Here is a 23617-nt window from a genome sequence, read left to right as displayed (position 1 = left end):
CACACCAATAACAAACTTTCTGTTTGATGTGTTTGAATATACCCTCAATGTGTCTTTATAGTTTGCCGGTTTTGTTTGCTTGTGTACCCTGTTGTGTTTGTAAACAGTTGCGTTCAGTAAACACGCCTGTTATTGACAGTAATCACTTGTTTTCCTGTCGTTTGCTGCCTTTCATCCGAAGGAGAAGTTTTCCTCTTTAACACCTGATTTGTGCGACGCCTCTAATCAGTCAAACACTCTCTCCTCCTGTCAGGGACGCCCCTCCCCCCCCTACACACACACACACACACACACACACACACTCCCAGGTTGCGTTTACACTCCAGTGAGTTTTCACCATTCATCGCCCACCCCCTCTTGCCCCTCACCCCCCCCCACCACCACCACCACCACCACACTCTCTCTCTCTTTTCAGGGCTTTTGTTCGCCCTCTGCTCCGTCCTTTCACCGACTTGGCCCTGATTTGCCCCTCGTGCTCGGTCGCACTATTATACCGGAGAAGATAGCACAAAATACCCAAACATGGCTGCTCCTCTTTTGTCCGCTCCGGTTGGAGTTCAGTCCCGAACGGGAAGGAAGAACCTGGGGAAGACTAGCGTTTTTTTTAGCGTTTTTAGCACCTAAAACATGGCTGCAAAAAAAACAACAACAAAAAAAAACAACGAAGTTTAAATAAATAAACAAATAAACAAATAAACGGACAAAACTCCTTCAGAAGGTTTAAAGGAATAATTCTTTTCGCTGCAGCGAGGTAGACGAGGAGAGTTCAGCTCTGGCAGACAAGAACGGGGGCAGACAAAAGGTCACAGCGAGAATCCGCAACCGCTGGCCGTAGCCACGAGGCAGCGACCTCGCTTCCACCTTAATGCTCTCCCACTCTCACACACACACACACACACACACACACACACACACACACACACACACTGACTACCCCGTCTCCCTCGCGGCCATCCAGGTGATCCGCTTGGCTCGCATTCATGAGACAGGAAGCGAGCGCGAGCAGTTATCGTCCAATAGGGAGAATGTCCCGGCTCATTATCAGCGTAGGAGGCCGAGCGTGTCACCTGGAGCGAAGCCTTGAATCTCCACCAGAGAGTCAGCCGGGGTTAGCGTGAGAGCGCCAATGTGGGTGTGAGTCACTCCACCCCGCAGCCATCACCTCCACCGCTGGCCGGCGAACGCAAGGAGCGCTCCTTCTCCGCGGCGCCGCGGCTGAAGCAGGAAGGTCTTCTGCTGATGCTTCCTCCGGGCGCCGCCGCCGCCGCTTCAGGACGGTTAAATAAACCTGATGATGCTTGTTAGCGTAGCGAAGCGGCGCCGCTTGGCAGAGTGCAGGTGTAGCCGCTCTGAACCCGGATCAAACCAAAGAAAGTTTCTCGTTAATTTCGTGACTCATCCCTCCAGCTCCCATTTTCAACTGTCAGTCGTTCGTGAGTCATGCCTCTCGCATCCACTTCCTCTTCCTGTGTGGGCGTGTCCCGTTAGGGGTCATCCAGCCATCCTCCTCTCACCTGTTAGCTCCGTTCTCATCGCCGTTCACCGATATCCTCACCATCTCCCCTCCCAACCATCGACGTCTGATCTCTAGCTCGTCTCTCGTGTCCACGTGCAAACACACGGGTCGGCATCAAAGGTGGAGGCAGCGTGCCCCCCCCCCCACACACACACACACACACCCCCATCCACCCCACCCCCGGTGTTGGCGTGTCTTTGAATGCAGCATGTGGTCAGACAGCTGTTGTCACGCCGTGAGTTATGTCTGCTTTTTCCGCAGCAGTCGATTGTGATTCCAGCGTTAAAAGCGTTTTTGATCACTGGACTCATTTGTTCGCTGTCAAACCTGACGCTTTTTAAATAGAATCATTTTAGATTTCGAGTTTGTTTCCCGGAGCTAAATTAATTCCACCGGCTTCTCGGTATCTGCAGAATACGACTGTCACCGTTGGAAGTATGGCCCGCGCCGCCGTCGTTTCTATTATTTTTTTATTTTATTTTTTTACACGTTTTTATTTTATCTTCATCAAATAAATGATGAGATTTTAATAAGACCTTCTTGGTTCTCTCTGTCGGCCGCTGACGCTTTCCTAAAAACAAAACTCGTCTCGTCTGTTCTTGTCGATGAGTGACAGAATAATGCCAGGCCTGTCAAAGGGTTACGTCGCTTTAAAACCACACATTAAGCAGAAATTGCGGCCGTTCCATTTGTCATTTTAATTATCCGACGCTAAAGACGTCTGTTTGACTTTTGGGTGTTCAGGAGGCAAACAGGTAGTAAAACTTTGAATGAGCGCAACTCGACGCCGTCTTTATTCGCTGCTCAGAGGTTCAATTGGGGCACAAAAACCCGCCTTGAGAAATATTAGTAGGTTAGAATTACTTTGTTGGGTGACACAATACCAATCGATGCTTCATGCTCGGCTCTTGTCAGCGGTGGCACCCAGACAATGGCGGCTTTCTCCACGTTAAAACCACGCGTTTGACTTGACGAGCGTCCCCCACTGTCATTTCGCCTTCTTGGAGGTATATATTGAATGCGGAGGCGACAGCTGACGATTACGTCTACTGTAGCGTTCAGACAGTTCAACGCCCCCCCGTCGCTTTGTTCCAGAGGAAGACAACACCAGACACAAAAACTAGGTGACAAAAATAAAAATGAAAAGGCTCACTTTGTTCTGCTGGGATTTTTTTTAATTTAATTTTTTTTTTTTGAATTCTCTGTCATACCCCTGGAAAAAGTTTGTCCACAATGCCTCTGCGCTTTTTGTGGGGGTGTTGAAGTCACAAACGGTGCGCGTTGCCGCGGCGTCGCGAAACAAAAAGGAAGCTCCCTCGCCATTTTTCCTGGGGAAGAATAGATCCTTTAAAACCTGTCCAGCCTGAGATAATTTCATTCAGACGGCCCCTTCCCCTCTTGCATCCAGAGATCAGGTTCACAGCGACGGGTTGGTCGCTTCCCAAGCCTCTGGGGCTTTTGTTCTACACCCCCCTCCTGCCCACAACTCCCCTCACGAATTGACGGGACAGTGGAGGAAAACTCCAAAACCTCCGGAGCACAAAGGTGCGTCTGAAATGATGTTTCTAGATCAGTTTGGTAAACTTACTTTAAGACAGGAAGCAGGCTTTCCCTTTCAAAATAAAAGCCTGGACCACCCAGGACTTGCCTTTTTTTTTGTGTGCTCCCAGAGGAGCGTTACTGGGCCTGAACTTGCCTAAATCCTTGTGATCACACCTCCTCAAAAGGTTTTATTTCTTTCGACGATTGGTATTCGAGGCAGGTCAGCGCTCACCCTCCTCCTCCTCCTTCCCCTGCCCCCCTTGTGCCTTGCCTGCCTGTCACCCCTCTCTCTCCCACCCTCCCCACGTTTGAAAGCCCTGTTTTCATTTTAATTTGCACCTGTTGTGCAGTTGTTCGCTGGAGGCAAGTGCAGACCAGCCAGTGGTACGTGTCAGGAGGGGCGGTGGAGGGGCTTATCTCCTCCTGTAGGATGTTTGGATGGGGCAAAAAACGCCGCCTGGTTGGTGGAAAGTTCTGCCCCACATGTTTCCTGCCGCCCCTTGTGTTCCTCACAAACCCAACTCCGGCAGCTCGCTCCACCTCTTGGCCGCGGCCGCTGAAACTCGGGGCGCTCCCATCATCGGCTCCCACCGCAGGAACATTCCTGCAAGGGAGGGGGTGGGCCAATGAGGTGTGTCCCCCCTTCTCTGCGTCGCCTCCGTCTGCACGTCTTCAGTAAATCTCCTGATGTGCGACGGTTTTCTGAAACTCCTGCCGGTGGCGGTGACTAATTTGCACGTGAGCCACCTTTGATTGAGTTCACAGCCCTTATTTACAGCCGTCTATTTTAAGACGGGCAGGCATATGTCTGGGAGTTGAGTGTTGTGGAGCTGGGCGGGCCCTGGAGTTGTGTGTGTGTGTGTGTGTGTGTGTGTGTGTGTGTGTGTGTGTGTGTGTGTGTGTATGAATGTGGTATGCATGTAGTGTCTTTTTATCTCTTTAAAAACCGTTTCTATATCTTTAAAAACCTGCAGACGTCTGATGAATAATCTGATTGACTATTGGTTAATCCGTTTGTGCGTGTGTGTGTGTGTGTGTGTGTGTGTGTGTGTTATGTGGGGCATCCCAGACGTGTTGGGTATGCTCCGGAGCGGATAGGTGCAGCTCGTCGGCATGTCGGGCATCCCACCGAAAATTATAGGCTATTTTGGTTTGCGTCTGGCGGACAGCTCCCGGCCCGCCGCTGCAGCTCCGGGCTGGATGCTGTGATCGGGGCGTAACCCGCGACAACGGGCGAGTCCGCCCCTGACCCGGCTGTGACCTCTGAGTCTTTACCCCTCTCCCCACTCCCCCGAATCTTTCTGACCGGCCGCCTCTTTGTTCCGTCACAGCTCTGAACTACGAGAACGTGGTGGAGACGGGCTCGGAGACGGAGGAGGACGACAAGCTGCCGGTGTCGGAGGAAGACCCCCTGATGAACGGCGTGGGAAGCCCCGCCAGCCTCACCAACCCCGAGGCGTCGCCGCACGCCGAGAGCCACGGCCTGCTCACCAAGGAGGAGGAGGACGACGAGATGCGGGATAGCGGCGTGGAGCACATCTGGCCCGACAACGACATGCTGAGCGCCTCGGTGGACGGTACAGGTGAGCCACGCCCACCTCTGGGTTAAGAGGTCAAGTGAGCTGTCAATCAATCAGAGCGAATGTGTGCGCATCCTGCCACTCGTGTTATCGTCTTACGCCGTAAGTCCCTCCCATCTGGTGCCCGAGTCGGCTTGAACAAACCCCGCAAAGCGCCGCGCAAACACGGGCGGCGACGGTGGCGCTCCGTCAGCAGACACGCGTGGTAAGACACCATTTGGTCACGCTTACAGAAAAGTCCCAGTCTGAGCCAAACAACCAGAAATATTTACAGTAATGTTGAAACCTCCCTCCCACCCCCCAAAAAAAAGCCGGCGAGCTGCGGGGGCGGGCAGGCGAGCTGATGCCGCGTTCTGCGGGAGCTTCCTGTTTCTTGAACCCATGTTGGGAAATGTCTCAACAACCTCCAGCAGTGATGTCAGGCTTCTCCCAGCAACACGTTTAATCCCAGGAAGTTGATGCTTCCCAAAAAATTACCGGCGACTCACCGACATCTACGGGAGCGGCGGCGGCGGCGGCGGCGGCGGCAACGGGGGCCCCGGTCACGGATGCTTGAAAGATAAATACTTTTAATTAGGGGGCAGGGTATAATCATTAAAGGAAGCCAGACTGCTGCAAAAAGTCATTAACAATCTTAAATGAAATTTTTATTTTTATGATAGCCATTTACATGTATAATAAGAGTCAATGATTCTTGGAAGCATGTGACAGGAACAGAGTACGGCGAGAAGTCATGTAAGACAGCCGATTTAAATGAGCTGGGGCGGCGCTATTCATTTCTGCTAATGAACTAGCTGCGCGCGCCTGCCGAAAAAAACTGAGGAACATTCAGCGCTCTTAAATTTTAATATTGGGGGAGGGGGGGGGTGAAAATTGCACATTTATTAGGGATGAAAAACTTAGCGGGCACCAACATCGACCTCCTAAATAACCGTTCATATGGGCTGCTTAAGGGGGAGGGCGGAGGCGGCGCGGTAAATAAATCAAAATAAAGGATAAACAAGCTGTCGTTGCATACGGTAATTGTTTATTTGATAAAGACCTGCGGTGCCGTAATGTCTGTAATTCAACTATGTTGCAATTCCCAGATAATGTGCTTCTCGTGTGATAAAGCGTCTGACATATTTGGGCGAGCGCGTCGACTTCATTAAAGCGTTTGGGAGGCTCTTTCCTAATCTTGCGGGCGCTGTGTTTCCCAGCCGCTGTTTTTTTTTTTTTTTTTTCCTCCCGGTGCCGAAGTGTCTGCAGTGATACCTCAGCACATAACTTAGGCCTGAGATAAGTTCACACCCCCCCCCTCTGCTCGCTCTCTCCTCCCTACTCCCATATCGCCGCGCTAGCGCCGTCCCGCAGGCGTTGGGAGTTGGGGATCCGGAGCGCCGCCGATCGCCCCGTCGGAGTCTGGTGTCTTGGCTTTTTTGTCCTTGACATTCCTTCATCCCAACGGCGAGGCTGGACGCCATGTGCTGCGAAGGAAGCATGACATCATTATCACTGACAGACGCTTTCAAATAAATCACCTGCGCCGCCCCCACCCCCCACCCACCCAACACCACCACCACCCCCTAACCGCCCTGGCCGCGTTCCCCTCAAGAGGTGGACGCCTCCATCGCCATGCACGACTTTACACGCCATTAAAAGCAGGAATGTTTTCAGACCGTGCTGGGAAAGGAATCCGACGGTAGGTTGTCGGATTCACCGGCTAAACCGACCGGGCCCCCAGCCCAGACGGGTGGGGGCCCGGCGAGCAGGACGGCGGCCAGTCGGTCGGTCCGCAGCCGACGGCGAGGCATTGGTGGTGTTAGTCCACCTCCTGCTGGAAGCAGATGTCCCTCCCTTCACAATGCAGATAACAGAAGTGGTCCAGGGTAAAGTGGGGGGGGGGCGGAGGGGGGGTCAGAGGGCGTGGCGCTCCCACCGGTCACCCCCTTTACGTCAGACCAGAAGCATGAAGCGATTACCAAAGCAAACAAGATGCCCACCAGGACCCGGAGCGCCAGGGAGGTTTTCACCCGCCGGTATCTGGTACTGGTGGGGGGGGGCTAATCTGGTAAGGGGGGGGTGGGGTTATCTGGTTGTTTTGTCATACTCTAATTCATGTCATAAAAGCTCATTTTTGTCTGAAACTGTAACTGTGGCTTTGACGCTTCCTGGCAGACGCTCAAACCGATGAGGATGGGGATGTTGGGGGGGGGGGGGCGTTCCCATCAAGGGAAAAGTTAAAGTCAGACGTTCCCTTCCAGAAGAGTCTGTCACGGAGCCACTCATCATTTCACCGCAGCAGCTCAGGCCAAAGCCAGATTGTGAAGCGTTTCACAACTATTAGAGCCTTTGTTTCATCCGGAGGACCATCCCAGAAAAGACCGGAGGACGTCGTCACTGACGACCCCCTCCCTCGGTACTCCATCGCTCCAGTGGCCTCCCGGAATCCGGCTTTAATATCCGCCGGAAGGTCGATTCAGGAGGAAAAACACATAACTATGATTGTAGGAGCAGCAGACAGGAGCAGTGGAGCAGGAGCAGCAGGAGAGCAGCAGCAGACAGGAGCAGCAGACAGAAGCAGTAGAGAAGGAGCAGCAGACAGGAGCAGCAGAGCAGGAGCAGCAGACAGGAGCAGTAGAGCAGGAGCAGCAGACAGGAGCAGCAGAGCAGGAGCAGCAGACAGGAGTAATAGAGCGGAGCACCAGACAGGAGCAGTAGAGCAGGAACAGCAGACAGGATTAGTCGAGCAGGAGCAGATGTACTCAGTCCGTCCCGTTAAAGACGACTTCCCCATATTCTCGGAAGCACCTTGATTTAATTTTTAGTGCCAAGGCGGGAATGGAGGCACTCCTTAAGCTGATTGTCCAGTCCCGTCCCCGTCGGCTGTCGGGGGGCGCGTTTGTTTACGAGGCTTATTTACAGCCGCCTCACCTGTGCCAGGGTAATATAAGCCCAGGCGGGGCGCCATTATCCTGATGAGCAGCTCTGCCGGCGGAGCCAAGAACACATCAAGGTGTCTGGATTGTCCACCTGGAGTCGAGGCTCCTAACACCCTTAAAAATGCGTCTCCGCCCATTCGAGTTTCACCCCGGCCAATGAGACGGCGCCGCCACTGAACGCCTTTGTGCTCTGCGGCTGCGGATAAAAGCACCCGTGGAGTGACGCGTGATGAAACAGGCGTGATCCTGCATGCGGAGGATTGCGGCGGCGTCACAGCCAGGGAGTAATAAGCTCAGCCCCGGATCGGCTGGAAGCGCTGTGATTGCTCAGGTGGACGCGCTCCGTGTTCTATTTAATCGCTCTGTTTGGCGATTGAAGCTTTCTTCGCCTCCCCCCAGCCGCTTGTTGTCATGTTAAAGGTAAATAAGTCACTGTCTGGCCGGGATGATAGCATTCATTAAGCATGGCGAACAAAAGCCGCGGCACGCTGTGATGCTCAGCGCCGCCTTTATTGCTTTCTCCATACCTTCTGCTTAAAGGCCTCATTGTTGGTTTGTTGGTTTGGAGGTAATCACCCCCCCCTCACTCTCTCTTTGTCCTCCTCTGTTTCTATGCAGATGAAATAAAAGATGACTTCGACGCCTTGGGGAGCGACGCCACGCTGCAGGCGGTTGGAAACGGTACAGGTGAGTCTGATGTCGCCTTGATACTGTCGGCGAGTTCCCGTCAGAGCTTCCCGTGATTGGGTTTGGTTTTGTGCGTCGTCCACTTCCTGTCATAACGAAGGAGGAGGCGTGTCCTGCTGACTCAGCAGTCGCCAGCGTAAATCTTGGTGTTTACATGCGGATAAATTGAGTGTAAATCTGAAGCCTCTGATTGGACGCTGGCTGCTCCCTGTGTTTGGGCGAACTGAAGCCTACCTGCCATTTTTCATTAAGCCGCCAGAGCTGATTTACAACCCCCACCCCCACCCCCCACCTCCATGATGTCATCCTGGCCACGCCGGGGCCCCAACGAACGCCGCTCGGCGTAGCCTCAAACGCCTGCGTTCAGCTTTAATCAGCCCTCCGCTTGTCGTCGCGTTCCCGTCTCTGCAAATGTTTTCCATCCCCGAGCGCTCGGATCATGTCACATGATCACATGTGATTCCAGTTAGAGGCGGCGTTTGATCCAGGTGATTCCTCCTCCTCTTCCTCTTCCTCTTCCTCCACGATGCTTCCTAAAAGTACGCTAAAATAAACAAACAACCTGACAATTAGCTTAGCATCCTCCCCCTCTAATGAGCATTCTGTATATTATGCTATCACGGGTATCAAAAGTGATCCGCTGACACCGGTGACCTTTCGCTGCCATTTTTGACAGTAAATATCTACCACCTTGACCTTTTGCAAATTGGACCGCAAAGTCATCACAGCAGAACAAATGGCTCTTTAAAGCTCACCTTGGCTCCCGGTCTGAACGCTTAATTAACAAGGGATGAGACGGCGCTCCGTTCCCGCTCGGACAAACAGCCTCCAGAATTTCCTCAGGTTGTAAACAGCGCTGGAAGCCCCCCACCCACCCACCCCCGACAGCCTCCGACTAATGAAGGCTGATTTCCTTTAGCTGCAGTTTGTTTTTGGAGGCAGCTATCTCCTCGCTGCAGCTTAAGAGTTTCCCTGAAGAGAAGCGACTGGGAAATAATTTGAGAAAACGCATTGTGTGGCCTCAGCACTTTGGCTGGCTTAAGATGCATTCTGCTCAGCGACGGCGGAGCGTTTTTGTCTCTTTTTTTGTGCCGGTTTGTGGTTTGGCCCCGGTAATCTGTTCAACACAGAATCAACAAAAAGCCACAGTCTCTTGATTGACCTTATATGTGAAAGCCGATACAAAGGGACGTGGCTCTGTTGCTGATTAAGCCCAGCTTGTGTGTGTGTGTGTGTGTGTGTGTGTGTGTGTGTGTGTGTGTGTGTGTGTGTGAGTGAGTGAGTGTGTTTTCCTTTTTTATTTCACAGTCCCGAACTCCAAATCTGATTTTGTGTCGTGAGTAAATTCAGCCGGTGGAGTCTTTCCTGCGCGCGTCGCAGCTCGTGGTAGCGTGTTTATCTCCGACTTTTCACCAGATTAAGTTACGTTTCTTATTTTAGCCGCCGTGGCATGACAAGCTGACCCGTAATTTAGACGTATTCTCCTCAAAGCGCCGCTGTAATGTTTTAGGCGTCGCATTTCCACCAACATGTTCCCAATATCCTCCTGTAAGACATTTCTCAGGGGGAAAAAATGAATCCAATTTATTCCTATCCTCTCTCTCTACTGCCCCCTCCCCACCTCCATTCAGTCAAGAGCATCGATTGCACTTCAGAGTTCGAGGACTTCTTCGCTAAGCGGAAGCTGGACGACGGCGACAGTCACGTGGTGAGCATCGCCGAGTACCTGCAGCGCGGCGACACCGCCATCATCTACCCGGAGGCGCCGGAGGAGCTGTCCCGCCTGGGGACGCCGGAGGCCACCTGTCCCGAGGAGAACGGTACGAAACGAGGGGGGGGTGTCTGTTATGTTAGGGTGTCCGCGCTAGAACATGAGAGGGGTCACGTTTTCAGTATTTTCCGCTATAAATGCCTTTAATTTTCTCAAAAACCTTATAATCCAGTGCGCCTTATAAGTCAAATCATTCAAGGTTATTCATTGAAGGTGCGCCTTATAGTCCAGTGCGCCTTATAGTGTAGAAAATACTGTAGTTCATCAGATTCATCATTAAACAAATAAAGAAACGTTTAAAATAAACATGGCGCTCCAGCGCGGGACGAGCTCGCCCTCTTGTAACTGAGATATTTTAAAAAAGATGGCTGCCACTCTCCCCACCCACCACCCCGCCTCTGACGGGACCGGGCAGCTGTTGGTCTCACAGATTCACCGGATGCCTCGGTGTTTACCTACGGTCTTAAGCAACAGCTGGGCAGGGGCTTGAAATTAGATCGCGCACCTCCGCCGCTCCCAGGAGGAAGCAGAGCCAGGAGGGCCGATGAGTCACGGTGCAGACGCGAGCAGGGCCCTCGCCGCCGCCGCCGCCGCCGCCGCCGCGTTACCGTCCAGGGCCGTTTAAAGCAATTAGGAAGGTATGGGGAATTATGTGCGTGCCAGGGAGTTTGTCAAATTACAACGGTGCATATGCATTTGTGTGCATACAGTACCCGTGTGTGTGTGTGTGTGTGTGTGTGTGTGTGTGTGTGTGTGTGTGTGTGTGTGTGTGTGTGTGTGTGTGTGTGTGTGTGTGTGAGGAGGAGGTCGTAGTGCAGATGATGCCAGCCTGACACCGCCTGTCATGCAGAGCAGATTGCACAGATAACTCCCATACCTCTCCTGGGCAGCCTGCCCGTTAGCTGCCATTGATTTGCTGACCTTTTGGCCCGCTTTGCCTTCCCCTTCCCCTTCCCCTACCCCTTTCCCTCCCCCCTTTCCTCCCGCTGTCTCCTATGCAGACCTGCCACCTGGAACGCCAGATGCCTTCGCCCAACTGTTGACCTGCCCCTACTGCGACCGGGGCTACAAGCGTCTGACGTCGCTGAAGGAACACATCAAGTACCGCCATGAGAAGAACGAGGAGAACTTCTCCTGCCCCCTGTGCAACTACACGTTTGCCTACCGCACTCAGCTGGAGAGGCATATGGCCACACACAAGCCCGCCAGGGATCAGGTTAGAGGCCTTCCTCCTCCTCCTTCTCCTCCTCCTTTTCTGTCCTCCATCTCATTTCCTAATGCGCTCCGATCCCTCAGAGAAGAGCGATCATTTATTCTGATTGGCAATCATTATTAATTTTTCATGGCATTTTGAAGATGCAGATCCTTTAATGGTAATAACGTTAATTGAGGCCCTAAATGGTTTTTTGATGGCCCTCCCTGATATGATTTTCCAGTCTCGTGTTCACGATCGAATGATTGTGTGAATTTCCAATTTGGAAATTTTTATCAGCTCCTTAACTTCGCTCCAGTCCGGGCCCTTTTTAATGCTGTTCTGGTGCAACCCGCCGTCGGGGGCACTCCATCAAACCCTCCCCCCCCTGCTTCTAATTTCATGCACTGCATAAACATCTGTGTATACTTGAATTTTCTCCAGCGATTTATATGCAATACGTCTGAAATATAATGTGAATCTGCTGGCAGTTAGCATGAATCACCTTAAAGTCCTGTGAGGTGAAAACACATCCAGCAGTCACGGGTGTTTAAGCCGCTTGTCAGCTCCGAGTCGGAGATGTGGGGCGAGATAGATCGCGGCGAAAAAAAAACATCCCAGCGTTCGCTCATTGGGGGGATAATTATAACTCCTCAGCGAACTAAAAATCGGAGCAGTAAATTCAAAAGTAGGCGGAGTCTGTTTCTCCTTCCAAGCAAGAGAGAGCGGCGTCTTGTCCACGTACCGCCGTCGTACCGCTGCCCGGGTCGCCGGTGATTTGATCACATGTCAGCAGCCCTGCGCTTTCACCTGATGCACCAGCTGGGCCTAAACGCGAACAGATGGGCCGGCCCGAGCGAGCCGCCGTCCCAATCCTCATATTACAATGCCGCCGTTGCCGTGACTCCCCTCAGGAGCCGAGTCAATGGCCACGGGCTCCCATTCACGCACAAAGCCGGTTATCTTGATTTGTAAATGAGCTGAATGCTGAAACGTGTTAAATCCTCCAGATGAGATGATGTCTTACTCGTTGTTGTTTTTTTTTTTTGGGGGGGGGGTGTCTTTTGTGTGTGTGAGGCGGGAGGAGAAGTCAGGTCTCCCCGCCGCCGTTCATCGCCGTTTGCGATTGGAGCAGTATTAACATAAAGAATAATGTCCTGATAGGTGAACACATGCTCTGGATGTTTACAAGCCCAATACTCCTCCTCCTCTTAACCAATTAGCCAAAATATGACTAATTAGAGGTTATACATATGCAAGCGCAGCCGCCCGGTCCCCGCCCACCATCAGCAGCGGCGGCATTCGCATCACGCCGAGCGAGACGGAGCGTTTTGCTGGTGCCATTCACAATTAAGAGCAGGGAGCGACGGTGCCTGATTAGCAGTGGTGGCGGGACTCGACTTTACCGGGCAGGGGTCCTCAAGGGGGAAGTAAAGGGATGGGGGGGCGGAGGCAGCCGAGCAGCTGTTGCTGTTTGTTTATGCAACTCAGCAACATACGAGCGGTGGGGTCCCTCTCGGGCGCTTTGGCGGGGGCCCCCCGACTCTCCCTGCTTGATCTTTGAAGGTTGGGGCTGTTTGAACAATTCCTCCCAGTCCTCCCAGTGTCCTGCACGCCGCCATCTGTCTCCCCAGGAATGTGGGTAGAGTCAGCACACACCCCAGCATTTGTCAAGGCTGAACGGGGAGGAGGGAGGGCTACACCCCAGCCAGAACGCCGAAAGACGCTTCGTCTTCTACATCGCCCAACGTTTAGCGTCTCCGGCGCCCGTTTTGGAGTTAATTGTTGCTACGGCGAGGAGCCAGCTTTTTTTTTTTTTTTTTTGGTGGCTATTATATTTTGATTGTTTTCTTTTCAGACGGCGGGGGCGTTTGAATTGCAAATTCGATGGATGGTAACTGATGTTTACGTTTGAACAGCGAATCAAGGCCGGGCCCGGCACTCTGTTCTCCTTCCTGAGATTATTAGAGACCCGTTGAGGGGTTTTAAAGAAAGACCCAATTACTGTCAGACATGTGAAAGTCTTCTGACAAACACAAAGTGTGATTCATACAGGTACGCTGGATGAAAGCGCCCGCAGCCCGTTGTGAATGGCTTCCAGACTGATTAGGTCCAAATTAATGAAAAGTAGATCAGATTGGCCGTTTTAATGAAGGAGAAATGCTCTAAAAAAGCCTTTTCATTTACTCTATTTTCTCCGCTGCCAAATTCTAAAGGCATGCCTCCTTTGGCGGAGGAGCCAGGAAATTAAAAGGTATGTGATTCTCTGTTATCGCCGCCGCTGCCTGTAGTCGTCGGGCGGAGGTGGGAGTAGAAAGCCAAGATGCTTCGTTGGCGACGGCAACGTTTGGCTAGCTGCTTGTTGTCATGCAGACAAATAGTGATTATTTAGTGAACTCTCACCCTTGCAGTGTTTAGACTTTTTTTTTTTTGAAACCCTCCTTTTCTTTCTGCTCTTCTCGCAGCACCAACTGCTCAACCAAGCGGCCGGCAATCGCAAGTTCAAATGCACCGAGTGTGGAAAGGCCTTCAAATACAAGCACCATCTGAAGGAGCACCTCCGGATCCACAGCGGTGAGCGGCTGAATATTCATAGCCATGATTTAAGAGCGGCAGATCTGCAAAAACTCTTTTCCTGTTTGCCCTGGATCCTCCTCGGTGTTGATGGATGCCGAATTGCGCTGTGTTTAAACTCGGCCACCGCGCCAAACGCAATATTTGCTCCAAAATGTGTCTGTGTTGGGAGTATGTCAGCAATTTAATTTGATTTATGGGATTATTTTCAAACAAAGGCCGTCAATCATCAGGAAATATTTCACACAGTGCCTTGTGGTCAGGTGCTGGAGCCACTCAGAGCTCATTCTGTTGTCGTTTAGTCAACACACACAATTCATGATGTTTTACCTCATCTTTATCAGCTGTATTTTAGAAAGTGATTCAGACTATTTTTAGCCAATCAGCCAGTTAAACCTAAATAACCTCCTTGGTGGAGCTAACAATGCTCACTTAATGCTAATGCTAATCAGCCTGCGTTTCCTGTCTAATGCTCTATGTCTCGTGTTTCAGGTGAAAAACCATACGAGTGCCCCAACTGCAAGAAGCGCTTCTCCCACTCCGGATCCTACAGCTCCCACATCAGTAGCAAAAAGTGCATCGGCCTCATCGCCGTCAACGGCCGAATGCGCAGCAACATGAAGACAGGCTCCTCCCCAACCTCCGCCTCCTCCTCGCCCACCAACACCGCTATCACCCAGCTGAGGCAGAAGCTGGAGAACGGCAAGCCCCTGGGCCTCCCCGAACACAACAACCACCTGAGCATCAAGGCCGAGCCGCTGGACTTCAACGACTACAAGCTCATGATGACGTCTCATGGATTTGGCGCTTCTGGGCCGTTCATGAACGGAGGCATGGGGGGGAACAGCCCACTGGGGGTTCACCACAACTCCACGGCCCAGAGCCCCTTGCAGCACCTTGGGATCAGCGGGCTGGAGTCGCAGCTCCTGTGTTACCCGGGCCCCATCGGGAACAATCTGAGCGAGGTCCAGAAGGTCCTCCAGATCGTGGACAACACTGTGTGCAGGCAGAAAATGGACTGCAAGCCGGAAGAGCTCTCCAAGCTCAAGGCATACATGAAAGAGCTGGGCTCTCAGGTGGAGGAGCAGAAGCAGATGCTGACGCAAGTCGGGCCTCAGATCGGTCTTCCCCTGGTCAATCACAACGGCGCCACCAAAAGCATCATCGACTACACCTTAGAAAAAGTAAACGAAGCCAAAGCCTGCCTCCAGAGCTTGACCACAGACTCGAAGAGACAGATTAGCAATATCAAACGAGAGAAACCCAACCACATGCTTGAAGGAGGTGTGGAGGAGAAGGTGCAGGAAAATAACATGTTTACACCTTATGCTTGCCAATACTGCAAAGAGACCTTCCCCGGGCCGATACCTCTGCATCAGCACGAACGCTACCTGTGTAAAATGAACGAGGAGATCAAGGCTGTGCTGCAGCCCAGCGAGAACCTGATGCCCAACAAACCGGGGATATTCATGGAGAAAAACGCCCACTTACCCCCCTCCATGTTGTCCGAGAAGGGACTCAACGCACCCCTCAACCCTTACAGGGACCACATGTCTGTGCTGAAGGCGTATTTCGCCATGAACATGGAGCCCAACTCGGAGGAGCTGCTCAAGATTTCCATAGCGGTCGGCCTTCCTCAGGAATTTGTCAAGGAGTGGTTCGAGCAGCGGAAGATGTACCAATACGGCAGCACCAGGACGCCCCCGCTGGAGCACAGGAACAGCATGGACATGGTCCTTGGGACAAACAACCACCACACTCCAACAAAAGACTCTATGGCAGCTAGGTCCCCTGTGTCTCTGGTCAAACCACCGGACTGCATCACCTCGCCCTCCATCGCCGAGTTCCATAACAACATCAACAACTGTGACAGACATTTGAAAAACCACCACTACGGCGGAAGCGCCAAACCCACGGGTGAAAAGTTGGACCACTCCCGCAGCAACACTCCTTCCCCGCTAAATCTGTCGTCCACATCTTCCAAAAACTCCCACAGCAGCTCGTACACTCCGAACAGCTTGACTTCTGAAGACCTGCAGGCCGAGCCACTGGACCTCTCTCTGCCCAGACTCATGAAGGAACCCAAGCATGCACTGACCGTCAAGAGCCGGCCCAAGGTCAACAGCATCAGCGTCGACCACAGCAGCATCCCCTCCCCTCGAGAGCACTTTGAGGAGCCTCTGAATCTGGCTTATCTCAAGAAGGAATTCTCAGGCTCCACCAACAACGGCAGCCTTGAGAAGAGCACCAGCCCAATCTTCGGCATCAACCCCTTCGCTGCCAAACCCCTGTACACCTCGCTCCCGCCTCAGAGCGCCTTCCCTCCGGCCACCTTCATGCCCCCCATGCAGGCCAGCATACCCGGCCTCAGGCCCTATCCAGGCATGGATCAAATGGGCTTCCTACCACACATGGCCTACACTTACGCAGCAGGGGCGGCGACTTTTGCCGAGATGCAGCACAGGAGGAAGTACCAGCGGAAACCCGGTTTCCAGGTAAATAGTCTACCTGTGGTAGGCTCAGTCTACTCGCTTAGGTAGACTGAGCCGACGGAGGAGACGGAGGTCTGGCTGCCGGTTCCCGGTAGGGGTTGGGTTTAATCTAGAACCCCTCAGGAGGAGCTCTATTACCCAAAACAAGGCTCTAGGAGCTGGGTTCACTCCAACCAGAATGTGCAGGCTGTTAGTTCCTCTTCCAGAAGGTCCAGTCGAGGTATTAGAGATATCAAACGGCATTAGCTTTAAATAAATAACAGTAGCGATAAAATCTGATCCCAGTAAAGCTGTTATTGTTGCAGCTCCCTCTGCTGTGGGTGGAATCCATTAAAGCTTCTCTCCGGGCCGGCCCGGCTCACATCCCGCCTTATTAAATATGGGTGAACAGCCTGTGTAAAAATGACAGAGGTGAACCCCGGAGCTCAGACACTCCCCACCCCACCCCTACCCACCACCCCCCAACACAACTTGGTTGCATTTTAAAGAGAAGCCAAAATGAGCTTCTTCTTCTACATGTGGATTAATAATGCACAATCTCCATGTTCATTACCAGTGAATGCTGAAGGCTGTTTAACATAGACGGAACCATTTTGATGAAAGAAAGTATTAATAATGTTTCCTATTCTAAGTTATTAAATTAGATTTTAAAAATACAGCTACAGGCGTTTAGTTCCAATTGATTGCAGGGTGATAGTGGTCCCTTCTTAAAACACACGGCAGCCGTCCTCACATTATCACACATATTCATTAAGCAGCTCACTATTGTCCATTAAGGCGCACCTTTTGATTTTAATCATTACATTCAGGGCGCTTCGCAGTAATATTCTTCATTTTTAAGACTAATCTTCGTCATAACAGTGGGTTTTACGGGCAGAATTAGTCCCTGGGAGCTAAATTAGGCCTTGAATGCACCATTATGAAGGAGGATGTCACGTATAGACGCTACAGATCTGATAAGGAATCAAAGCGGGTGATTAAACATGACGTTGTGTTCTTGTATATGGCGTTACGCGTTGTTAGCGTGGCGCTGCCGTTGGTAGCTGTCTGGGATGATGGGGGGGGGGCGGTTGTCAAACTTTATCTAAACAAAACTTTCTTCACACCTTTTTTTCTTGCAGTTTAACAACCTTTAACGTTGTTTTGCCCAGGTTTCCACAGTTACAATCTTCACGAACACATCCTCCTATTTTACAGAGGTGCATTCAGGCGTTTTGGGATTTTAAGGCATTTCTTTTTATTTCTTAGAAGTGCGATTAGAAAATAAATTTAAAAATCCACATCCATGACATGAACATTTTTTTGGTTTGGTTAGCCCTCAGTCTCCCCTCTCACCCCTGACCTCTGACCTCATCGCCTCTCACTCTCCTGCTCACACCTGTCAGATGAAGCGAAGCCTTTCCTCTCCTGATCACTGTTGCCCTTATTTTGAAGGGGGACCTGCTCGACGGTACTCCAGATTACATGTCAGGGCTGGACGACATGACAGACCCCGACTCCTGTCTGTCGCGGAAGAAGATTAAGAAGACCGAAAGTGGTATGTACGCGTGTGACTTGTGCGACAAAACATTCCAGAAGAGCAGTTCCCTTCTCAGACACAAATATGAACACACAGGTATATACTGTTCTAGACCCTTATTTCCAACCCCATGCTTTTCTGTTCAAATGTTTGCTTTTTCCCAGCTCTATCAGTTGAATATATATATTTTATGTTCCCCCTCTCTCCTCTTCCTCCCTCCTGAGTGCTAACAGCTAACCTGCTTCTTCATCGACAGGCTTGTGAACCAGCGAACGACAAACGTGTCGTCTGTGTACTGCTTTTTGTGTGTCCTTTTTGAATATGAAGAGCTAGCTGAGACGTCACGTGACCGGCGTCCGCCAATCGCGTCGTGCCGCGTTCGCCGTCCCGCTATCTTTAAAGACACATATGATTCACCTCCAGACGAGGAGGCAGCGGATCCCTAATGTCGTTATCAGCGGCGTTACTGCTGATAGATCACATCAGCTGCTCGCCGGCTTCACAGCCCATAATAAGTCTTTTATTTTAGTTATTATACGGAGATCCTCTTTCACTCTGTTGCATCATTTTATTTTATCCGCTATCTGTAGCCGAGCGCTTTTACGCAGCCTTCATGTTATCTGCCTGGACATGAAGCGGAGGGAGGAGGGCGCGCCGTCGGAACGGCGCTGCACTCTTTTAAAAAAACGGGCGTGTTATCTCCGCTGCGCCTGTGCCTCGCTCGGGACGCCGCGCTTTCATGTTCACGTCGCTTACGCCTTGTTTTTAGCAATAATACGAGTCTTAGAAGTCCAATAAGGAGCGGCTGCACGGGCCACATGTTGGACAGAAACGCCGTTTGAAACTGGGGTGGGGGGGGTGGGGTGGGGGTGGAAGGGGGGGTCACACATATGGTAAGCAGCGTTAAAGCCACAGCGAGATGTTAGCAGCGTCCAACCAGAGCAGGGCGTCGACCACATGACGCATCTGGGTCCCGCCCCCCTCGTCAGTCGTCACCCCTTCTCGAACTCGTTTGCCGCACCCCATCTGTTGGTAAACGTCGCGTGGCGATCGTGGGTGTGGCCTTTGTGGCTGTGGCATTTGTGGGCGTGTCGTTCGCGGGCGTGGCATTTATGGGCGTATTTTTTCCGCAACACGGGGCCGCTGGACGCCTCCTATCCTCGTCGTTTGATCCGACGCACCGTGATGTCATCTCTGCTCCATGCCATTGGATTCATGCCGTTTTTTCCTTGCCTGTTCTGACTTGTTGTCTGATTTGTTGTCGCCACTCGAGCGCTGCAGGACACTCACGTCCGCCCCTTGTGTGTGTTTTGTGTGTCCGCAGGCAAGAGGCCGCATCAGTGCCAGATCTGCAAGAAAGCCTTCAAACACAAACACCATCTCATCGAACACTCCAGACTGCACTCCGGGGAGAAACCCTACCAGTGCGACAAGTGTGGGAAGAGGTTCTCCCACTCGGGCTCCTACTCGCAGCACATGAACCACCGCTACTCCTACTGCAAGCGGGAGGCCGAGGAGCGGGAGGCGGCCGAGAGGGAGGCCCGAGAGAAGGGCCACCTGGAGCCCACGGAGCTGCTGATGAGCCGGGCGTACTTGCAGGGCATGACTCCTCAGGGTTACCCGGAGCTGGCGGAGCGCGAGACCATCCTGAGACACGAGGCGGCGGTGAACGGCGGGATCAGAGAGGGACCGAAGGAAGTGGACGGAACGTATGCAAAGATGGGACGGAGGGACGTGTTTGAGGAGGAGGAGGAGGAGAGTAAGAGCATGGACACGGACCCGGACACGTTGAGGGACGAGGAGGAGAACGGAGAGCACTCGATGGACGATAGCTCGCTGGACGGCAAAACGGAAACCAAATCGGATCACGAGGACACGATGGAGGACGGCGTGTAAACCACAAGCTTCTCATGTTAAAGAGTTTTACGTTTCTCTCTTTTTGGGTTCAGTATTCTTAAATGCTCGGGTTAAAACTGCGTGTTTTAAGCCGGATGTGCACGTGCCTGAAGCTTCCGGGAAGCTTCCTTCACAGACTCCTCGATGGGGGGAGGAGGACCAGACTCCAAATCAATCTGGAGGAGGTGTGGAGGGAAGGGAGGCATGGGTTTGTGAAATAAGCTGCATTATGCAAACCGAACAATGAATAAATGAATACATTTCAAAAAATGTACAGTACTAAGGCCTAAACATGCGTGTGGTGCTAACCTCCTCAGATACACCCTGTGTTCCATAGTATTTATAGCACAACTAGTGACTTGTACAAATTGCACTCCGCTTCTATAATCACGAACAAAAATAATAAAAAGTATTGCCTATGTATATATTTATACAGTGTTGGAAAAAGAGCAGTAGTGTGTGCACTACAATCCTTCAGTATTACCTTCACCCCCCCTACTACGACCACCCCCCACACACACACACACACACACAAACCCACGCTGACGTCTTGAGTTCTGCCACCAACATGTTTCAGGCCTGATCGAATCGAACTAAACGCGGCTGTCTGAGGGGCGCGTTTGGACTTGGGGGGGGTGGGGGGATGGGTCCGAACGCGAAGGACGAAGCCTTTGGAAGGTGTTTTTGGACAAGAAAAAAGAAGCCTTATATGCAAACCTTTTAACCTGTGTGTTTTCTGCAAGTGCCACCCTCGTATCGTGTAAAAGGAAGGTTACTTTAGTTCACCAGCTTCAGTATTACGAAATGGTTCACTGTTGTTCTCTGAAGCGTCGTGTCAGTATTAAGACTTATAGGCAACAGTTCCTTAGTTTACATTATGTTGTGCAATGTTTTCTCAGTTTGTCAGTATTACACCAAACCAGTTTTTTGGAAACAACAAATTGAATTCATTTTATTTGTAGTTTAAAACATTTATTTATGTGGCCCATTTTATATTTCCTAATTTTATTTATTTCATACTGTTGTGTACAGTACTATAGTTCTTCAATATATAGATATATTTTAGTAAAAAGGAACATGGTGTCGATCATAGGGGCAAATTTTACGTAAAGAGAGCATTTATTGTGTTTTGAAACATTGTGAAATGCGAAGTTTAATCTTATTTTATTTTATTTCCTTGATTTTCCATTTACTGGAAAAAAAAATCCAAAATTTGGGAACTTTTATACAATTGTGAAAACACTGTATTTTCGACTGAAAAAAAATTCCACTTTCTTCATCTTTGTTTCTTTTTTTAAGCTAAAAAAAAATGAAGAGGGACTGTTAAATACTATGTATGATATAATGACTGAAGAAGAATCTTTCCTGAAATGTCTTTGTAAAAGTATTATTGAATTCTTAATTTGTAATTTCTCTTGAAAATGACCCTGCTCGAATAAAAGTAGCCAAATTACAGAGTACCAAACCTGCAGCGCTTCATGTTTATTCAGGCGCCGCCGGCTCAAGTCGCTTCACATTCCCTCCAAAGTGGGAAAAAAAACCCTCCTTTCTCATATCCAGCTCAGGCAAAATGTCTTTTCTCATTATTATGTTAATTCCATTCAGTTTCAGTTCACTTCCTCAAACGGATCCGAGTCAGCTGACCCCGGCCGGCTGATCATTTCCACCCATTTAGGATAAATAAAACAAACACTCCTCATCTTCTCACCTCCTTTATTTAAAGATGTTCTCATGGAACCATTTTGTTAATTTGATAATGTGTTGTTAAGAAAACTAAAGAACCCACAATCCCAGTGTTCAGGAATTAAATGTATTCTTGAATCATTTAATTTATTCACAAAAAATAGAAAAACAGAAGAGCAATTTAAATTTATATTCACTACACTTTTATATTATTTTGTAAACCTTAACTGTTACCATTAAACATGATGAAAATTTGTCAACTCTTTTTTTTTTTTAAAGCCAGATATTGAAAAGAACTGAATATAAATCCTGGATTCCCGTCTAAAATTATTTTACGGTGTTTGTGATATTTTGCACAAAGCTGAACGATGACATTAAACGCATCAACCTCATCTTTAAATATTAAAGAAACAAAAAGGAGTAAATGTTGATGAAGTTCAGCCTTGATTTTATATAGAAATATTTTTTATTCATTTATCAAACAATTTAAAACTAAAATTACGTTTAAATTCATTAACAACCATTTAAGAAAAAATTTAAAAATTAATGAAAGCAGCAAAAACAAAGTTTTTAAACGCATCGTCTGGATAAACCTTTTTTTTTTCCTATTTTCTGACGAAGTTAACCAAACTGAAGTGAAATCTTTTAATCCGTCTTGCAGTCGACAACATTTCTTCCTCTTTCTGCTCCTCCTGTTGAAACTTTCCTCCTGACAGGTGGACGCCGCGCCGCCTCTGAAGGAGACGCTCGCCTCTATTAGCCGCTCGCTCGGCGCAATGCAGATTAAAAGCAACATCAAAAGGCCGAGATGAAAGCGCCAAAGGTTGAGCGATGCCAAACATCAGAACGCGCTTTGCATATTCCGATTTTCCTATCGATCGGCGCACCAGCGGATCATTCACAGACCATCTGGGAGATAAAAGAGGGGGTCTTAAATGATTAGCTGATGAATTTGATAATGTGCTGTGAACCGCCGCCGTTACTAAAAAAACCAACGCGTCAAGAGGAGGGAATCCTCAGGAGGGTTTCAACCGCTGCTTTTACATTTTGCATCTTTCGCACTCTCATAAAAGCTTGAATCCGATTTCGCAAGCAGCTAAGAGGAAGGTCAAAGGTCAGGAGTGATGTGATGAAATGTTCCTGCAAGCAGCGGGTTCATAGAGGGAATGGGGTTCATTATGTCCCGCAGAGGAGAGGTGGTCCGCCGCTTCCTGCCTGAATGAATTCCACTTGTCGCTCTTCTGAATACGGCCTGATGCTGATGTTGATCCGACGGGCGCTGATCAATACCGCCTGAGACTATTAGCCCCCGCTCAGACGTGGACTGCTTTCAATCCCAATCAGGCCTCATGATGTTGCCTTAAATTGATTTTTCAGTTTCGTAATTTTGTTTTCTCGAATAAATTTGTTTTTGAGTGAAGGAAAAACCGTTTCTGCATAAATATTTGAACAGAAAACAGTCAAATATAAAAAATAAATAAATAAATAAAAACTGCGGCGCATGTTTTTATGCACCACCCATGTGGTAATCCCTGCAGTTTAAATCCAATACATCAAATAATCTGTCAATCCCATCGATCAGTCGTTTTAAACTCATTTAATCATTTAAAAATTCCCTTTTAAAGCAAATACACACGCGCGTTACGATGCGTTCACGGACCTATCTCTCTCTCTGGTTTATCCGTGATGCTGCAGCAGTGTGATGTCGATCTACTCCGGTGTGAATCGGCGTTGGGAGCGCCGCCTGGCTCGTACGACGTTTAGATGGGAGGAAAAACAACAACATGAGCCCGTAGTAGTAATTCATACGAGTGTCATGCAGCCATATGCCCGGGCCAGATTGCTGGTGTATTTTGGACAGCTGAGCTCTAATGATTCACTGTTGGGGCTCATAGAGACCAAAGCTAAGTGTACATGTTGCCTCAGGCTACTCTGCTGCCTCCACAGATACGCTTCACGCTGAAATCGACTCGCTGGAAACTCTCGACTGCCATCTTTAATCCGTTACCTGCGTCATCCCGCAGCCTAAAAGGCCTCGTGTCGCCCTCCTGCATTCGACCAGCGCTTTATTCGTTCGTTTCGTCCAAAGCGGGGTTACAACACGGAAAAACCAGGCAGCGCACGAACGTCAGCGCAAAGCAAAAGCGTAATGGGGGAAAAAGATTCGCCACAACGTGCGAAATAGAAGCGATAGAGCATGACAGAGCACATGGGGGGGGGGGGGGGACGGCGGATGAAATTAGC

At 50.2% G+C, this 23617-nt stretch overlaps 1 protein-coding gene across 3 annotated transcripts in view; it reads left to right on the top strand.

Moving 5' to 3' along the window:
• Positions 1–21549, top strand: part of zeb2b (zinc finger E-box binding homeobox 2b) — a 60100-nt gene extending 38551 nt beyond the window's left edge. Inside the window, exons 2-9 of one of the 3 annotated variants that reach the window (XM_068309005.1) lie at positions 4390–4641; positions 8178–8246; positions 9878–10066; positions 11019–11233; positions 13675–13783; positions 14276–16278; positions 17710–17890; positions 19119–21549. In XM_068309005.1, the coding sequence (XP_068165106.1) occupies positions 4390–4641; positions 8178–8246; positions 9878–10066; positions 11019–11233; positions 13675–13783; positions 14276–16278; positions 17710–17890; positions 19119–19690 (3590 nt within the window). In that variant the 3' untranslated portion in view covers positions 19691–21549. The remainder of the gene's footprint in view (positions 1–4389; positions 4642–8177; positions 8247–9877; positions 10067–11018; positions 11234–13674; positions 13784–14275; positions 16279–17709; positions 17891–19118) is intronic. The other 2 variants (XM_068309003.1, XM_068309004.1) reach the window with 2 other exon arrangements.
• The last annotated feature ends 2068 nt before the right edge of the window (positions 21550–23617 follow it).

This window comes from Antennarius striatus, chromosome 24 (assembly GCF_040054535.1).
Source record: "Antennarius striatus isolate MH-2024 chromosome 24, ASM4005453v1, whole genome shotgun sequence".
In the NCBI taxonomy this organism is placed as follows: Eukaryota; Metazoa; Chordata; class Actinopteri; order Lophiiformes; family Antennariidae; genus Antennarius; species Antennarius striatus.
Note: the sequence above shows the minus strand (reverse complement) of the source record. Positions and strands in the feature narration are given on the sequence as shown.